Source organism: Solanum stenotomum, chromosome 2 (assembly GCF_019186545.1).
Source record: "Solanum stenotomum isolate F172 chromosome 2, ASM1918654v1, whole genome shotgun sequence".
NCBI lineage: Eukaryota > Viridiplantae > Streptophyta > Magnoliopsida > Solanales > Solanaceae > Solanum > Solanum stenotomum.
In genome coordinates this window covers 35,674,982-35,695,176 of record NC_064283.1, presented here as the reverse complement: position 1 = coordinate 35,695,176, position 20,195 = coordinate 35,674,982, and the positions used below count along the sequence as shown (strand labels likewise).

At 32.7% G+C, this 20,195-nt stretch overlaps 1 protein-coding gene across 1 annotated transcript; it reads right to left on the bottom strand.

The window, feature by feature from the left end:
* Window positions 1–8,070: 8,070 nt before the first annotated feature.
* LOC125856513 (uncharacterized) lies at window positions 8,071–19,974 on the bottom strand. The gene is made up of 5 exons (XM_049536074.1): window positions 19,624–19,974; window positions 18,359–18,515; window positions 12,996–13,046; window positions 12,688–12,780; window positions 8,071–8,476 (listed from the first exon to the last, which is right to left on the bottom strand). The coding sequence occupies exons 1-5, from the start codon at window positions 19,770–19,772 to the stop codon at window positions 8,399–8,401; spliced, it is 528 nt and encodes a 175-aa protein (XP_049392031.1). The 5' UTR covers window positions 19,773–19,974; the 3' UTR covers window positions 8,071–8,398.
* Between the last annotated feature and the right edge of the window lie 221 nt (window positions 19,975–20,195).

The following is a 20,195-nucleotide window of genomic DNA, read 5'->3' as shown; positions in this document are numbered from 1 at the left end:
AGCCCAATACATTCGAATTGTTGTCAACTCATGCACATGACATGGAATTAAGCATGGCTTTAAGAGAAGATCAATGATTTCCTGTCTATGGACCTCATGAAGATGAAGATATAAAATAAATCCAAAGTGGGGGCAAGTTTGCATCCGAAGATGACTTGAAAAGTCAATGAATATCTAGACACTCCTTAATGCATGATCTTAAACTCCAAGTTACAATGCTTCTCATCGCATAAGCCTAAACTGCAAGTTACAAGACTCCTTAATACATGAGCTTAAACTGCAAGTTACAATGCTCTTCATCACATGAGCCTAAACTACAAGTTACAATGCTCCTCATCGCATGCGCCTAAACTGCAAGTTGTAATGCTTCTCATCGCATGAGCCTAAACTTCAAGTTATAATGATCCTAGATGCATGACCCCAAAACTGCATGTCAGAAAGCTTTTCAAATTTGATCTAAATCTCTAAGTTTAAAAGCTCTTCAAATTTGAGTTAAGTCTTCATGCTGAAATGCTCATTGAAACACGAGCTTAAACTGTATGCCATAAAGCTCTTCAAATTTGAGTTAAATCTTCAAGTTGAAATGCTCCTTGAAACAGGAGCTTAAACTATATGTCACAAAACTCTTCAAATTTGAGTTAAATCTTCAAGTTGAAATTCTCCTTGAAACAAAATCTTAAACTGCATGTCACAAAGCTCTTCAAATTTGAGTTAAATCTTCAAGTTGAAATAATCCTTGAAACACAAGTTTAAATTGTATGTCACAAACCTCTTGAAATTTGAGTTAAATCTTCAAATTGAAATGCGGGCCCAAACTGTATATCATAAAGCTCTTCAAATTTGACTAAATTTCCAAGTTAAAATGCTCCTTAAGGTACAAGCCTTGAATACATGTAACTCCTGGCTTGCAAGAGTATAAACTGTATACGACACGCCTTAAAAAAACAAAAAAATCATTCACTCTCCCAGAACTACGTTGTGACTTGATCCTCTTCACTGAAGTACGTAGGCATTTAGAATCATATTCTAAGTTCAGTTGCATGAGTGTTAAAAAACCACATGTTTCCACTTGATCTGTCACATGAAAGTTAAAACTATGAGTAATCTTTTATCAAACTTCAAACTTGCACCAAATGGTCGTGACTCAATGAGGGCAAACCCCTATGAATAAAAATTGTTTCAAGATGAAGTCTTCAAAATCTCCAAGTATGCTAGTGGAAGTTTTTAAATTCTTCAAGTCTGCAAGTTGAAGTCTTCAAATTATTCAAGCCTAGTCTTTGAAAAGTAAAATATCTCGACAAGACTTGAAGAAGGGGGCATTTGTAATCATTTAAAATTTATTAAATATAAATTTATAAAATGATTCGGATTAAATTAAATTAATAAATATATTAGTCTAATTGAATATTATGGATTAATATAATTGAGTTAATTATTTAAATCTAATAAATATGAATTTAATTAAAGTCCATATGTCATGTCACTTAAATCTGATTGGCCGGAAGAGAATCCTATTCCAATCACAACTCGTCTATTTAAAACTATAAATAGGGGTCCTGATAATTCAGAAAAGGGACCAAGAATTCTAACAAGAAACTAGAGAAAGCTCGTGGATCAAAAGCCACAGATTTTTCTATAAGCTAGAAGTTCAAGAATTCATCCGTTCAAGTTCAAGATCAAGTTTAAGATCAAGAACGATCAAGATCAAGTTCAAGATCAAGAATGATCAAGATCACGACCACCCCATTCAAGATCAAGATCAAAGCCCTCGATTCAACTATAAGTTAATATCAAGATGAAGTTCAAGTTCATCGAAGATTCAAGACAAGCTCCAAAGGCCCTTGAATCCAAGTCGATTGCCCCTCACCAGCAGCTAGAGGAGGAGATCAATATCATCAAGTTCAAGTCCATATCAAATTCATCAAATCCACAAATCAAGATCAAGCTCGAAGCCCTTGAATTCAAGTATAAAGTCAAGATCAAGATCGAATTCAAGTTCAAATTCATCAAAGATTTAAGTACTAGCTCCAAAGGCCCTTGAATCCAAGATTAAAATCCAAGAACAAATTCAAAATTCAAGATCAAGCTCAAGAGCCTTTAAATTTATATCTGAAAAGACGAATAAGAAGAATTATAGAGATTGCAACACTCACACTTTAAATCAATAAATCGATTGTTGCATAATTTTCCGTTCTTGGGTAAACCTTCCCTAATTTCTTTATTTTTGAGTAAACTTTCCCTAATTTATATTACATATTTTAATTTCCATATTGTGTAAATCCAATTGACAACTTAAACAAATAATGTTTTATTGATATTTACCTAGTGAAAATTAAAGATATTTATTTGTAATTAATTTAACCTTGAATAAATTATGATTTAAACTTATTTTTCTTAATACTATTTATCTTTCCACGGTATCTATCTAAAATCGAATCAACATTAGGTAGCTAAATCGGATAAACATTGATCATTTTCTGAAACTTAATTTTTTTCTTGACATCTATTTTGTAACTCAAATATATTGCTTAGTCATATTTGCGTAATGTTTCGAAGTTGTGTACTCAACTATATTCTACATATATAGAAGAGGCTAGGGAAGCAGGTCATGGTCAACGTGCCTACTTCCAGCTCTCCTTCTGCTTTTGCTTCTCTTTCTCCTTCTACTTTTGCTTCTTCTTCTCCTCCTCCTCCTTTTCCTTTTCCTTCTCCTTCTCCTCCTCCTAGTCCTTTCCTTCTTCTACTTCTGCTTTTTCTTGTCCTTCTCCTTCTTCTCCTCTTCCTTCCCCTTCTCATTCTCCTTCTTCTTCTACGTCTCCTACTCCTCCTCCTTCTCTTTTTCTGTTTTCCAAGCTTGGAAAAGAATTGTACTTGACTGCTTTTTCAATTATACCTTTTTTTTTGTGGACATTTTTATACATGTGGATTGTGGGATATACATTTATTTTTGAGTAAATTACATAAATCTCATAGTTTTAATATGAAATTACAATTTATCCCTAATAAGTTTCTAATTACATTAATTCCTTAAAAATTAAAAAAATCGGATACAATAATTGAAGCTCGGATACATTAAATATTGTTTTGGATACATTAATATGTAGCTCGGATACATTAAAAACTAGCTCGGATATATAATATGTAGCTCGGATACATTAAATACTGGTTCGGATACATTAATATGCAGCTCGAATACATTAAAAAAAATAAGGGATTTTGAAGATTTTTAAAAGTAATAGGGGATAATGGAAATAAGTGAAACAAAAGGTGTGTAGAAAGAGCTTTCATATATATGTGTGATATTATTAGAAAGCGCTTTCATATATATATATATATATATATTAGAAAGGGAGGGAATCGTATTTTAAAAATGAAATATATATGTGATATTATTAGAAAGAGCTTTTATATATATATATATATTTTAAAAAATTATGTTGTCTTCTGTATATTAATTTGTGCATATATGTGGAGTTTTAAAGATTGGAGCAAAGATTTGAAACATTTTAATATAGGAATATGATGAATTGAAAACTTTAAAACTTTCTTTGTTTTAATTTTTTCATTTTGTTTTTCTTTTAATTTTTTATGTATTTGAAAATTACATAAAAATTGCTTAAAATCAAAATGTAATAAGTTAAGATATTTTAAAAAAACATAACTAAAATTCATATAAGAAATTGTTGACTCTCTAATTCCATATTGAAATAAAAGAAGAACATATATTGTTTGAAAGTAATGTAAAAATTATTATATCTCATAATAAAATAACAAGTAAAAACATTTAAGAATCATATAAGAAATTATATTGACTTTCCTAAAATCACTTGTGTCATGCAAAATGGAATAAAAAGAGTAACATATATTATTTGAAAATGACATAAAAAGTACTACAAATTTCAATAAATTAACAATTTAAATATTTTTTAAATAACACTTAGAAAAAATTTAGTCCACTCTCCAAATTTCATCTATGTAAATTGAGACAAAAAAGTAGCATATATTGGGCCCGCGCTAGCGCGGGCACCTTATATATATCTAATATGAGTTATACACACAATAGTTTTTGTTCATTTTATATATATATTTCTCTTAGTTGACGTGTTACACACATGCAAAGCACGTGCATTAAAATAATATTAATTAATAGCATTATAGCTAGATAAAGCTCAGGGTGGTCAATTGGACACCCTTCGTCAAAGAATTATAGTATTAGATTTTACTAAGGGTCAAAAATTAATTTTCATACATATATATTAAATTTTAAACAACCTTAAAAAAATTCTAACTTCGTCATTGTTAATTAATTAATTTATAGCGTTAGATCTTGAGAAATGATTTCAGAATACAATTAAAAATAAATCTTTATTTTTAATAGGAAAAAGGGTCAAAAATGCCCTTAAACTATGTGAAAGGAACAAAAATGTCCCCCCCCCACCTTTATAGTTTGGCTCAAAAATGTCATTACCGTCAATACTTTGGCTCAAAAATGCTCTTGCAGTCAATACTTTGGTCCAGAAATGCCTCTATAGTTACAAAATGGGTCAAAAATGCCCTTTCCGAATAAATATATTATTTTTTCTTTTTAAACGCATCTTCTTCCTAATTAAAATATTATTAAAGAACATTATTCTTGTTTTCTTTCTTCTAAAATCACTTTAACAAATAAAAATGTAGGAAATATTTTTTTTCTTCTTAATCTCATTTTATCAATTAAAATAAAATAACTTTATGTACCCTTTCGACAGATAATATATGCCATATATATAAGATCATATTATATTCGTGATAAATTTATGTTTATATAACGATAAAAAAATAATGATAATAAAATAAGAAATATTTTTATTTTTTATTTTTTTCTGAATTGAAGTAAGATAAACATTTGCTAATTTAAAAACATTATTAGAAAAAGAATGTGTGTAAAAGAAAATAATAATAATATATTTATTTGGAAAATGAGCATTTTTGACCCATTAAATAACAATAAAGACATTTTTGGACCAAAATATTGACGGTAAGGACATTTTGGACCATACAACAAACGGAGGGCATTTTTGTTCCTTTCGCATAGTTAAATGACATTTTTGAATCAAAGTATTGACGGTAAGGCATTTTTGAGCCAAACTATAAACGGAGGGAATTTTTGTTCCTTTCACATAGTTTAAGGGCATTTTTAACCCTTTTTCCTTTTTAATGTTATATATAAAGGAGAATGTTAGACATGCTGATGTGGCATGCTTCTAAGGGCTAGAAAATTATTTATCTTTTTTGTGGTGTTTTTTGGCCATTTTTCAAATTTTAAAATACAAAAAATTCACCTAAATATTAAAGATAGACACATTTAGTTCTTTCTTTATCAATAGTCATAATTAATTTATTTGATCATTAATGCTATTATTTTTTCCCTTAATATTTCTCATTTTCTTCTTTTACTATTTTAATTTCTTTCCTAATGATATTTATATCATTTCTTTAAATTACTTTTTTCCCATTTTAATTCCTTTTTACTTCTTTTTTTTAATTTATTCAATTCAAGAAATTTATATTTCTATAAAATATAAAGTTTTTAAAAAAAAATAAATTACGATTTTGCTACCCCAATTTCATCATTTATGACATATATAACATTTCCTTAAGTCACTTCTCTTCCTTTCTTTATTCTTTTTTATTTTTTTTAATTTATTCAATTCAAGAATTTTATATCTTTTAGTGTAAAGGTCTTTCTTTTATCTTTTTTATTTATGTTTTTCCTTCTTTATTTTCTTTTAAAGTTTCACCTTCATAACTTATATCTATTAAACTTCTATTCTTAATAATCTAATTAATTTCATGACTTTTAAGTTTTAATATTCATAACCCCCAACAATTAAATTATAAAATTTAAGATAATTTATGATATTTTTCCATTTTTGTCACTCTAAATTCACAAGTTTTTTGTTTCATGGAATTTCAACTTAAGATTATTTTTTATATTTTATTGTTCTTTGTAGTATTACTCTATTATCAAATCCATGTGTTAACATGACACTGAAAAAGACTCTTGAATGTTGGTTAATTTGACAAAAAAAAGTGTCTGCCAAGAGCTCAAAAGAGTGGGCACTTATTTTGTATTCGTATTTTTATCTATTTTCTTATGATAAGATTCTAAGGAAAATGTGCGTGTGTGTTTGTGTTTTCTCCGTGTAACTTCTTTAGTTTGAATTTGTATAATTTTCATTATTGTAAGTTTGTATTTTTGTTTAGATGCAAATTAGTTATTGTAACTTTGTGTGTAATAATACTAACTACTAACCAATGTTCAACAATGTTATAGTACAAAAAATTATTTATGTTTTTTAAAGATTCCTCTATTTTGTCAATATAAAATCATAATTTTTTATTTCATGAAACTCCTACTCAAGATTATCCTTTTTATTTAATATTTGAAGTCTTGTTTTTCATGGTTTGATATTGTAATAAAGGTAGACTCAATAAAGAGGACTCTATTGATCAGTTAGTCAGAGTGAGTGTTGACAAGAGCTCAAAAATTGTGCATTGATTCATTAATATTTTCTTAAAAAATATATTTTCTTATGATCAAGGTCCTAATGAAGGTATGTGCATTGTGTTCTTTCTAAGTAATTTCTTAAGTTTTGAAGGCAAGAGCATTTTGTTTATACATTCGTTAGACACAAAAATTGATTATTGCAACTTTGTCTTATGCTAATTACTATCAAGGTTCAAACATTATTGTTGGTAGATTAGAAAATTTAAATATATATCAAATGTTGAAATACAATCTTTTTTTTTTAATTATATTACAGTACAAAGAACCATTTATGTTTCTTATGATTAACATCCTAAGAAAAATGTGATTTTATTACTATAAAAAAATTATTATTAAGTAGGATAGATGAAGGAAAAGAGAAAAAAAAGAAAAAAATTAATAAAATATAAAACAAATACTACAATAAAGGATAAAGGCAAAGTTAAAAATATGAATATTTATTTTTATATATTATTTAAATAAGTAATGATGAAAAATAAGAGGAAAAACAACAATAATGAGTTGAATAAAATCGACACCTCTCTTTGTCCAAGAATCCTATTTGTTTATTTATTTAATTTCACTATAATTCTATTTATTATTGTTGTTGTTATTATTATTATTATAATAATAATAAAAAAAATTGTGTTAATGACTATTCCTGCATTCATTTTTATTCTTTATTATAAAAATCTAAATGTCTATAAATTAAGACATTGTAATAATTTTTAGAAATGATCACATTAGAGTTCGAAAAATTGTGCATTAATTTCATATTTTTTTCCTCTTTTTCTTAAAAATTAAGATTATAAGAATGATATTGCATTATTTATTTATTTATATTCTCTCCACAATTTTCTTTGATTTTACACGAATTTTTTTTATTATTGTAAGTTTATAATTTTTTTTGGTCCAAAATAACAACTTCTAATATTGTTGGAAGTCATATAACTACCGATCAAACATTTTTCTTTGTGAAATTACTTATTACATCGGAATATATATAATATATATGCACATATTATAAATATTTCTTCTATCTATATCATATTTTAATAAAATTATTGACATCATATCAGTTTTTTAACAACGCGAAGTGCGGATAAATTCTCTAGTGAACCAATAAAAGTCACGAGGGAGGAAGTTGTTTCCCTTGACCCAATTGCTTTAGCTTCGGAGCATAATTTTCCTAAGTTGGAATATAACCAGATGAATGAGTATTTCCTAACAGCTTTTAATTTCGAGGACCCCAATCACAAAATAATCTATGTATACATGTGGACACTGCAATCACAAATATATGTGGCAATAATTTAAGCATGTTTCATGTATTAATGTATAAATATAAATAACGTGTATATAAATGAATGATTTGCACAATATGCTTGAGTTACCACTACTTTTAAATAACATTTTTATTTTTCACACAAATATGTATAGATAAATATTGGGTCAGTGCGTGCGTGCACGGGCAGTATTCGTCTAGTCTGTTTATAGGAACTGGAAGAAAGTAGTTTACCAAATTAATTGGACAAGTGAAGAAGTTGTGAGTAATTGAGGTAATACAGAAAAACATTTAACACACTGTAACTAATTTTCTGAAAAGTGTGCAGCTTAACTTACAGGTTGCAGTTCATTGTAGCTAATAATTATCTACATTATGTATAAAGTGTATAAACTTCTAAATGAATATTAGCAATTCTGAACCTGTTAGGAGGCAATGAGGTATCTGAAATATTAGTACATCTCTGCAGTCAATACCATCCAGCACAATTCAAAGGTGAAATGAGATATCTGCAACTTTTGGCCTGATATCACATATATCATATTTCACAAACTGTAACATTGTAAGCAACCGCTTCTTTAATGTCATGCTTGATGTCCTGAGCCTGTGATAAAATGAATAGCCGTTGCAGTCGTCAATCCCAATAATCCACCGGCTACAACCTGCAGTTGAAGGCTGTAGAATTCACTCTTTGAAGTTGTTACAGTTTATCATGTGATATGTTGGAAACATTAAGCATAGATGTAGATGTCCACTAATATGACTTTATGAAGTTCGCACTTGGAATTGCATCTTATGCAGGATAGGTAACATTAGGTTATTGACTAACAATTTTTTCCATCAGCATTATTCCACAAGACATTACTTTTAACATTAGCATTATTCCACAAGACATTTTTTGTAAGGTTATTTCCAGTGGTGTAGCAACATATAGCCCAGGGTGGCCAATCGGACACCCATCTTTCAAAAATTATATAGAAAATTGTCCAAAATATATCGATCACAGACTATTTTCATGCATATACATTAAATCTTGGACGCCCTTAAGAAAATATTTTACTTTGCCAATGGTTATTTCATACAACTTATTTTTAGGGCAAGAAGAGAAAGGTCAAAAGTAAATGATGATCTACTGTTGAAAAGATTAGGTAGTATCCATAGTTAATTTCCTATGAAGGATTCCGAGCTGTGGAGAAGTGTGGACAGTAATATTCGTGTCGAGAAAACAATAATCAAGAATGGAAAATTATAGCAACAATCGTATTTATTATTTCAAAGTGCGAGTGTTACAATCTCTATGATTCCTCTGAATTCGCCTTTTCAAATATAAATTCAAGGGCTTTAAAGCTTGTTCTTGAATCTCCGATGAACTTGAACTTGAACTTTATCTTGATCTTGACTTTTACTTGAATTCAAGGGCTTCGAGCTTGTTCTTGAATCTGATGGTCTTGATCTTGATCGTTCTTGAACTTGAATGCTTGAATTCTTAAACTTGTAGCATTATAGAGAATTTTATGGCGTTTGTACCACGGATTTTCTCTAGCTTCTTGTTTAGAATTTTTTGTCTCTTTTCTGAATTATGAGAACCCCTATTTATAGTTTTAAAATAGAGGAGTTCTGATTGGAAGAGGACTCCCTTCGGCCAATCAGATTTAAGTGACATGACATATGGGTTTTATGGAGTAGGCTTTAATTAAATCTATATTTATTAGATTTAAATAATTAACTCAATTATATTAATTCATAATATTTATTTGAACTAATATATTCATAAATTTAATATAATCCGAATCATTTTATAAATTTATATTTAATAAATTTTAAATGACTAGAAATGCCCCTTCTTCAAGTCTTGTCGAGATATTTTATCTTTCAATGACTAGGCTTGAAGAATTTGAAGACTTGAACTGCAGACTAGACAAATTTGAAGACTTTAACTTGTAGAATTGGAAGATTTTAATACTTCAACTTGTATACTTGGACAATTTGAAGATTTCAACTTGCATACTTGGAGATTTTCGAAGACTTCATCTTGAAACAATTTTTATTCATAAGGGTTTGCCCCCATTGAGTCACCACCATTTGGTGCAAGTCTGAAGTTTTATGAAAGATTACTCATAGATTTAACTTTCATGTGACAAATCAAGGGGGAACATGTGGTTTTTTGACACTCACGCAACTGAACTTAGAATATGGTTCTAAGCGCCAACGTACCTCAGTGAAGAGGATCAAGTCACAACGTAGTTCTGGGAGAGTGTTTTTTTTTGGTGTGTCGTACATAATTTATACTCTTGCGAGCCAGAAGTGACATGCAGTTTAGGCTCGTACCTTAAGGAGCATTTCAACTTGAATATGTAACTCTAATTTGAAGAGCTTTGTGACATACACTTTAAGCTCGTGTTTTAAGGAGCATTTCAACTTAAAGATTTAACTCACATTTGAGGAGCTTTATGACATATAGTCTAAGCTTGTGTCTCGAGGAGCATTTTAACTTGAAGATTTAGCTCAAATTTAAAGAACTTTATGATATACAGTTTAGACTCGTGTCTCAAGGAGCATTTTAATTTGAAGATTTAACTCAAATTTGAAGAGCTTTGAGACACACACTTTATGCTCGTGCATCTAGGAGCATTATAGCTTGCAGTTTAGGCTCATGCGATGAGAAACATTGTAACTTACAGTTTAGGCTCATGCGATTTAAGGAGCGTTGTAACTTGCAGTTTAAGCTCATGCGTTAAGGAGCGTTGTAACTTGCAGTTTAACCTCATGCGTTAATGAGCGTCTAGATATACATTGACTCTTCAAAGTCATCTTCAAATGCAAACTTGCCCCCCACTTTGTAGTTCTTCTATATCTTCATATTCATGAGGTTCATAGACATGAGATCGTCGATCTTCTCTTGAAGTCATGCTTAATTCCATGTCATGTGCACGAGTTGCCAACTCTTCGAATGTATTGGGCTTTAATCCTTGCAAGATGTAGTGAAGACCCCAATTCATGCCTTGGATGCACAATTCAATGCTAGAAGTTTCACTAAGGCAATCTTTGCAGTTAAGGCTCAAACTTCTCCAGCGATTGATAAAGTCAACAACTAGCGCATCCTCACTTTGACGAGCCTTTGTAAGTTCAATCATACTAACGACACGTGTCGTGCTATAGAAACGATTGAGGAACTCTTGTTCTAGCTGCTCCCAACAATCTATAGAATTTGGTTCGAGATCTGTGTACCAATCAAAAGCATTTTCTTTGAGAGATCAGACGAACTCTTTAACGAAATAATCACCATACGTCCCAGCATCATTGCAAGTCTCGATAAAGTGCGCTATATGTTGTTTGGGATTTCCTTTGCCATCAAATTGTTGAAGCTTAGGAGGTTGATAGCCCTCAAGCATTTTCAAGTTATCAATTATTTGTGTATATGACTTTGCATATGTGGGAGAAAATTTGGATGGAGACTCAGATTTGTCTTCGATAAAGTCCTTCAATTGATCAATGGGAATCAAACATCCAGCGGAGAGATGAATCTCTTTGATCTTTATTTGCTTTATGCAACTCTCTTTCGTCTCTAATTCTAGGAAGCTTCAAAGATTCTCGACTCGATCTTCTTTCGATCATGTTATCCATCTTATTTGTTAGCTTGGAAAGTTTAGCATCTTGTTCATGAGCACACTTTGTCAAGCCTTCAATTGCTTTAGTCAAGCTTGCTAGTCGTTCTTCCATAGTGCAAGTCATTTTGATATTCTTTGATGCTTGAAATGTTGAGCTGAGAGGTAGAGAGTATCCCACTGGGCATGCCAGAATTTGTGGACAGTAAAATTCGCGTCGAGAAAACAATAATCAAGAACGGAAAATTATAGCAAGAATCGTATTTATTATTTCAAAGTGCGAGTGTTACAATCTCTATGATTCTTCAGAATTCGCCTTTTCAAATATAAATTCAAGGGCACCCTTCGGGGTGGCCCAGTGGTTTGGGCTTGGGACTTCCATGTTGGAGGTCTCAAGTTCAAAACCCCTTGCCAGCGAAAGTAAGGGGTTTGCCTTCTGGGTCGAGCTCGTCGTACCGGACTTGCCTAGTGCGGGTTACCTCTCCTATGTGGTTTGTGAGCTATTGCATAGGAGCGGGGGTTTTACCCTGTGCTCACCCAAAAGGATAGCGGCTGTGGGTTTCCCTTGTCATAAAATAAAAATATATATATAAATTCAAGGGCTTTAAAACTTGTTCTTGAATCTCCAAGTGCACTTTGAAATAATAAATATGATTGTTGCTATAATTTTCGCGAATTTTACTGTCCACAAATTCTGAATTATGAGGACCCCTATTTATAGTTTTAAAATAGAGGAGTTGTGATTGGAAGAGGACTCCCTTCGGCCAATCAAATTTAAGTGACATGACATATGAACTTGATGGAGCGGGCTTTAATTAAATCTATATTTATTAGATTTAAATAATTAACTTAATTATATTAGTCCATAATATTTATTTGAACTAATATATTCATAAATTTAATATAATCCGAATCATTTTATAAATTTATATTTAATAAATTTTAAATGACTACAAGAAGATTTTTCACGAGGACACACTGCATACACACACACATGTACACCATTATCATTCATGTGCTCCCTGCCCCTCCACCCCTCAGAAAAAAAAATGATCAAGTAATTAAATTAATTATATTTAGAAGGTAAAATTGAAATTCCCAGACAGAAAGAAATAAGGCAAAGAAAACAAAGAAACAAGACAGAAAAGAAACTTGTCAACATGGCGAAATGGGGTGGGGGAGGGAGTTAAATTTCAGAAAGCCTTTTACGGTGAATTAGGATAAAAGCCAATCTACAAGTATTTTTAAGTAAAGTCAAATAAAGAAACCTGAGGAGGAGTGTGACCAAGGAGTTCTCGTAATGGTCTGCTATCTGCAAGAGGATGTTCAGAAGGAAGTTCGTACAAAATTTGATTCAGGACCTGAAAAAAGAAAGAACAGAAGAATGTTGGTATATGTTTACTGAAATTTCTGTGCAATTGATTATACTGCTATTCTAAAGTACTGAAAGGATATAATGCTTCTGCTTGAAAATTCCTGTAGACAAATCTAAGCAAGCAGCATGCATGTAAGTTGATAGACATGCTTCAATATCAAAGCAGATATCCAAATAGCACAATCAACACGAGAATCACACCTCTGCCTGACGTCCAGCATGTAATCTTACACCCGTGGCATCATACATGACCTGCCACAAGAATTTACGACATTAGAGATCTCTTGGTTACCAGAATACAACAGAAGACAAAATGCTCAGTTACTTTATTGGGGAACAGTATTAGATAATCATGAAAGAGCACAACTTTACCCAAAAGCCGGACAATACATAAGAAGGATCTTTTCTTACTTTCAGGAACCAATTGGATCTAATGTTTGATAAATCTTCTTGTGGTTATCCTTGCTATCAAAACAATCGAAGTATTATTTTTATCCCACCTTCCTAACAATATAAGATGTGTAAGAAAATAAGATTAAAGGCTACTTTTCAAAAAAAAAATTGTGAACTTTTTGAAAAAAGATACATCTTGACCAACTCTAAGTGTAACAATGGTTTCCTAAAAAACAACATGGGAACAAAAAGATTGGTATGTCTTGAAGCTAGTGGAACCAAAGGTGGAATTATTTTACGTTCGGACTCTGCAGTATGGAAAGGGGAGATCTTACAGATTGGAGCTTACACATTATCTTGTAATTTCAAGGCCCAGTTATGTGATTTTGAATGTCTTGACTGGTGTTTATGCTCCTATAATAGCAAATTGGAAAGAAGATCGGTATGTGAGGAATTAGCTGATGTCAAAGGTCTCATGGAGGGACATTGGGTTATTTGTGGTGACTTTAATGTGTGTAGATTCCTCTCCGAGAAACGGGGCTGCATTAGGAGAATTCAGTTATGGGGGAAGTTTCAGACTATATAGAGGATATGAAGTTCATTGATTTATGGTAAGATGGTGCTTCTTACACTTTTTTTAAAGGAGGCAATCATAACACTGCCCCTAGAATAAACAGGATATTGTTTCCACAGAATGGAATAACCAGTTCAGCAATCTACTTTACAGAGAGTGATTTAAGAACATGTTCCAATTGCTCTCTTCTGTGGACATTTGAAAATTGGTGGTTAAACGTAAAAGGTTTTGCTGATAGAGTTATTAATTGGTGGAGTGATTTTGCATTTTTCTGGGAAACTTGATTACATTCTAGTCTGTAATTTAAAAGCTCTCAAAGGAACCTAAAAGAATGGAGCAGGAATGAGCAAGGGAATTACAAGCTTCAAAAGAATAAATTGATTAGCCAGATGGCTGAACTAGACTCTTGTTTGGAGAATAGAACATTAACAGAGGAGGAAATTGCTAAGAAAGCCAATTTGTTCATGGAATATATGAAGGATGTCTGAAGAATGAAGAAGAACCCTGGAGACAGAGCCAAGGGCTTTATCACTCCAGGAGGGGAACAGAAACACCAAATGTTTTCGCTAGACTGTTAATCCTCACAAGGAATATAATCACATTGACCAAATTGTAGTACATGAAGAGACTATAGTTGAGCCTAACAGAATCAAAGAGGAGATCATTTTTTCTACAAGAAGTTGTACACTGAAGAATGGAGACCCACTTAAAATATTAGCAACCACCCAACAATCACAGATGTTTAAAAAGAGGCATTACAAGTTAAGTTTGAAGAACAAGAGGTTTTTGAATATTTGAAGATGTGTGCTACCGACAAACCCCCTTGCCTTGATGGTTATACAATGAGGTTCTATTTAAAATGCTGGGAGGTTCTGAAGAAAGATAAAATGGAGACTTTTTACAATTTTCATTCAAATGAAATGTTTGAAAAGTACATTGCCCTGAACCCCAAGAAGGCAGGGGAACGGAGCTCAGACTTTAAATCTATTAATTTGATTGGGAACTTTTACAACCTGATCTCTAAGGTCCTGACAGAGAGATAGAAGAGGGTGGTGGAAAAATTGATGGACAAACAACAAATGGCTTTCATTAAAGGAGGGCAGATAATGTATGTAGTGTTGATAGCTAATGAGGACATAGCTTACGATCATCGGCTTTGATCATGCCACTAGGCATTTGATTAAGACATTGCACAAACCATTCATACTCTCATAACTCAAGTTGGATAACTTTCAAACAGTTCAAAGGAAAATCTTTCGGCAATTTCTAGCTTACGATCATCGGCTTTGATCATGCCACTAGGCATTTGATTAAGACATTGCACAAACCATTCGTACTCTCATAACTCAAGTTGGATATTTTCAAACAGTTCAAAGGAAAATCTTTCGGCAATTTCATTTATTGAGTGGTCTTTCCTCCTTTTTTGTTTGTCTCCCGCTCATCATCAATCCCGTTCTACTACTCTGTTAGTACAAATTCTTGCCAGTCTCCGAGGGACATCGAAGACTTGGAACTACATCGATAGAAGGTAGCCGTACGGGAAGATGCGACTGGATGACCTCCTTTTCAGGGAGAGCTAATGCTTGTTGGGTATTTTGGTTTGACGCTGCTTCACACCCCCAAAAAAGAAGGGAGCTACGTCTGAGTTAAACTTGGAGATGGAAGTCTTCTTTCCTTTCTCAACGGTGAAGTAAGACCAAGCTCATGAGCTTATACTATACACACTATATACTATATTCTTAGAAAAAACCTTGTAGAAAAACAAAGATCCGTAGTAAACAAGAACTCATATCTGAGGGATCCCTCGGTTCAGGCCGAAGAAGCAATGTCACTCGATCATTATCAAACTGACTGATGTGCAGCAGTTAGGCATCCTTAGACGAAAGAGTGATCTTTCAGGATTGTTCCTTGTGTGTTACCACCTCCCACCTATCCTACACATTCAATTAAGGTTGTCACTGCGAAGCTATAGTTAAGGTCACACATCCAATTCATGAACAGAGGATTCATAAACAAACAGGCTTGACATTCCTTAGAAAGCGGAAAAAAGCAATTGACTCCATAATGACGCAAGGAAAACATGACATTTTATGCAAACTTGATATTGAGAAAGCTTATGATTGTGTCAACCGGGGGTTCATTCTTAGTCTGTTGAGACAAATGGGTTTTGGTGAGAAGTGGATCAACTGGATTAAATTCTACAACTCTATTGTGAACTCTCTGTCCTTATTAATAAGGCTCCAAAAGGTTTTTTTAGTGCACAAAAAGGGATTAGACAAGGGGATCCTTTATCCCCTTTTCTGTTTATCATAGCAATGAAAGGCATAAACAATATGTTAAATATTGCTAAGATAGGAAGAAGGATCTAGGGGTTTGAAGTTGCCAAAGACAGTGAGAGCACTTTAGAGATCACTCATCTTCAATATGCTGATGGCACCCCATTTTTGTGGTGTTGAGAAGGAACAGTGGTTAATACTGAGGTTGGTATTGGTTTATTCTTAAGCCATTTCTGGGCTACTCTACATACAAACTGGAACAAGAGTCACCTTTTCCCAATTAATTTGGTCCCCAATATTAAGCACCTACAACAGATTCTAGGAGGAGTGGTGGGCACATTGACATCCATATATCTTGCCATGCCTTTGTGAGCAAAGTCAAGATCCATAGATATCTCGAATCTAGTTTTGGAGAAATGTGAGAAGAAATTGTCCAGATGGAGATCACAGTATTTGCCACTAAGAGGTAAACTAACTTTGATAAACTGTCTTAGATGCTCTACAAACTTACATGTTGTCCCTATTCCATATACCTCGGACAGTGGTTCAAGGTTGGATAAAATCAGGAGAAGAAGGAAAGCTACCACCTGGTAAATGGAAGATTATTATCAGAAGCAAAAGATAAGGTGGATTAGACATCAAGAACCTTAAGAACCAGAGCAAAGTTGTTAAGGTGAAATGGATATGGAGATACCCACAGGAGGCTCAAGCTTTATGGTGCAATGTCATCAAAAACAAGTATGGAGAGCTGCACAATTGGGTAAGTAAAGAAGTCACTGCCCCTTATGGTGTTAGTCTTTGGAGATCCATCAGGCTCTTCTGGCCATTCCTTAAAAGTCAATTTATTATCGAGGTACACAATGGTAACAAGACTCTTTTTTGGTTAGACAAATGGATAAGTCATGATAGTTTACAAGGCTTATTTCCTAACATCGTTACTTTGGCTCAACATCTACACAAGACAATTGCTGAAATGTGGATACAACAAGGCTGGGATTTGGTCCTTAGACATTTAAATGATTGGAAAATTTCAAGAGTGACTGAATTGTACAAGTTTCTGGAGAACTTTCAAGGACTACAAAGAGGAGAGGATTGCGTATGGTGGAATCGGCATAGAAAAGGCAAATATAAGGTGGAAGAGGGATGCAAGCTGACAAACCAAACTGGAGCTCAAATTATTAAGTGGCCTTGGAAGCACATTTGGAAAGCAAAAGTGCCACACAAAGTGGTATGTTTCACTTGGCTTCTAGTTAATGAGATTGTTTCAAACAAAGAGGGGAATTCCACTATGCAACATATGTCCTTTATGTGGAAAGGATGCTGAGACAGTTAGACATCTCTTCCTACATTGTAAAGTCACTGACCAATTGGGGAAAATTTTCCTTAATCTCAAAGGCATTTCATGGATAATGCCGAGTCAGATTGACGATACTCTTTTCAGTTGGGAGGAAGTTGGATTTGGAGCTAGAAACAGAGACAGATGGAGGATTATTTCTGCCTGCATTTAGTGGACTATATGGACAGAGAAGAAGGACAATTGTTTTGGTAACAGGAGCAACAATGTGTAGGAGATTAAACTTAAATGCATTTTGTTCTTCTATTTGTGATGTACAAATATTTACTCTAATGAGACTGAGTCAATTCTAGATGTTTTAGGGTCTTTAGAGTTAGAATCAGTTTCTTTGGAAGTTCTTTTTGTTTGTTTTGTTTTGTTTTACCTTCCTCTGTTGTAAATATGGTTAATTCAGTACTACCTAAGTACTAATATCAATACAAATGTACCAGTTTAAAAAAAAAAAACATGTTGGATTCAATAGTTAATCTTAAAAAAGTCTTTGATAGTTATAAGGTTAGGTAAAATTATTGTGACTAACACAGGAAACAATGTCATATTCAGGTTCAAAAATTAAACCAGACCACACCATAATCCCATATAACTAGTTACATGAAAGATCCCTCTATTGTATAGACTGTGCAATATCCCTAGCAACCTGAGGTGATAGGTTGTGCATAAATAACCAAACCAATAAATGAGTAACAACTCTTGAAGGCACTACTACATAAAATTTGAGTTTTCTGAGATTAAGCATGTAACAAATCTTACAGGCACGAATTATTAACATTTGAGTTCTAGTGATTAGGCATGTACAAGCTGAGAGCTGTATTCTTTGTAACAGTGCAATAAGTGTTGTTTATCCAGTAATTCTGCATCTGCTTGATGCTCTTTAATGATACGTCACTTCATATAAAAAAAAAGTTTATACGTCGAAGTGGTCGAAGTTCAATAGAGATACATATAATTGAGAGAGAGAGAGATATACCACACACGCTAAAACTAATGCACAAGCAAAGAGTGCTCCCCGAAAGCCCTCCTGCAAACCAACAGCCACAGCTAGAGCAGTTACAGTTGATGAATGGGATGATGGCATTCCACCAGATCCAACAAGTTGCTTAAGATCCCATCGTCTTTCCTTGTACCTGTAGGAAATTCTTTTTCAATGTCACATTCAAAATGCCTGATCTCTGACTAAATCATGGAATCCATTTGTAATATAAACAGATAATAGTAAGCAGAGATGTGGATATACACAGTGTTATCAAAAGCAAAAAGCACAAAAAATCCCTAAAGGTCCGTTGGGGGCTTTAAGCGCAAACAAAGTGTTGGCTTTAATGAAAAAAGGCATAAAGGAAGAAAAAATACAGTTTAGTCCAAGAGTAATAATTTATTACCATGAATGACAAATATATGAACAAAGAAATTGAAAAATAATTACGATATAATGAAATATCAATTGTTGTTTAGTGTTGTCTCTTCAGAAGAGATTCATTAGCAAGGAAAATTATGCCTTAGAACCTTGACGACGACTCAACACATTTTGAGCCTCGCTTTAGGGCTTAAGCGCACCTTTGTTAAGACTGAATATACATTTGAAATGCCAATAATAATGAAAAATACCCATGTGACAGTTAACTTTCCATTAGCAGAATACTTCTATTGTGCCAAATACACACATGGACAGAGAATTTGAGTATTTGAATTTGTAATAGTGGTTTTAAACAAAACTAACTAACCTGTCTAATTCATCAAATGAACCCAGACAATAACGTGGAAGAGACAGAAAGTACAAAATTACAGAGCAAATTCAGATCCAACCAGAAAAAAATATGTTCTTAGATACTTGACTAAGCTCTTGACGAGTAGCATAAATCTTCACTTCATACTATTCTCCTTTGCCTCCGGCTTGGGCATTTAGTGTCCTATCTTATCACCTTTGTCAAGTCTCTAACACTCATCTTTAGTGTGACTTTTTTTTTTATCATCTTTAGTGTGACTTCCCTATTCCTATGATAGGGATTATCTATTTTGAGATAAGTGGGTGTGATGCTATTATTTATAATATAGATTCTTAATATTTTTGTCAATTGCATTTATGTATATAAGATCCAAACTTGCCTTGTAGCAGCTGTTAAATGTCAAGATCCTCATCTAAATGCCAAATAAGGTCCTAAAGCATAAGCTAACAATCTGAATCATAGTGAACAAATGCCATCTTTCAAAAAAAAAAGAGGGAGGGAGGAAGGATACCATGAAGTGAAGAGCTTGGTGGATTGGGCAAGAGCAAAGGCAATAAGAGCAGACATAAGTGGATAATTAGTGAAAAATGAAGATGACCCGACAGAGACCGTTGTTGTCGTTGTTGCAGAGGTTGTCATGGTAGCTGTCATCGTATTCATATTCTCTCTAATTTCGTGAGTTTCAAATCAAGATTCAGATTTCAAAGTTATAATCCAAGATTTGGGAATACGAGGTGTTGTGAATTCTGCTCCTTCCTCGTTTGCGTGTGAGGAAAATGGGAACACGAGCTATTTTGGGGTTCAGACAATGAAGAAGCCAACCACATGGTTTCATCAATGACTTGAAGAATATTCTTTTGCACCCCCCAATTTCAATATTTCAATTTATGGAACCGTAGGTGACTATATTTAGTAACACCAACAATACAAAACAATGCTAATAGGGATGTTCACGGGTCGGTTTGGATCGGTTATTGTTAAAATCAAAATCAAATCAACTTAATCGGTTTTAAAATTATCAAAACCAAACTAAACCAAATAGAATATACATTTATGGATTAGGTGGTTATCGGTTTCGGTTTG

What these genes read in the sequence shown, in the direction of transcription:
- LOC125856513 (XM_049536074.1), bottom strand. Translation starts at nt 19,772, where the DNA reads ATGAATACGATGACAGCTACCATGACAACCTCTGCAACAACGACAACA. An exon ending in CATTAGTTTTAGCGTGTGTG is followed by an intron (nt 13,047 to 18,358) that starts GTATATCTCTCT and finishes TTCTTGTGGCAG; the next exon opens with GTCATGTATGATGCCACGGG. An exon ending in TTGGTCACACTCCTCCTCAG is followed by an intron (nt 8,477 to 12,687) that starts GTTTCTTTATTT and finishes CTTCAACTGCAG; the next exon opens with GTTGTAGCCGGTGGATTATT.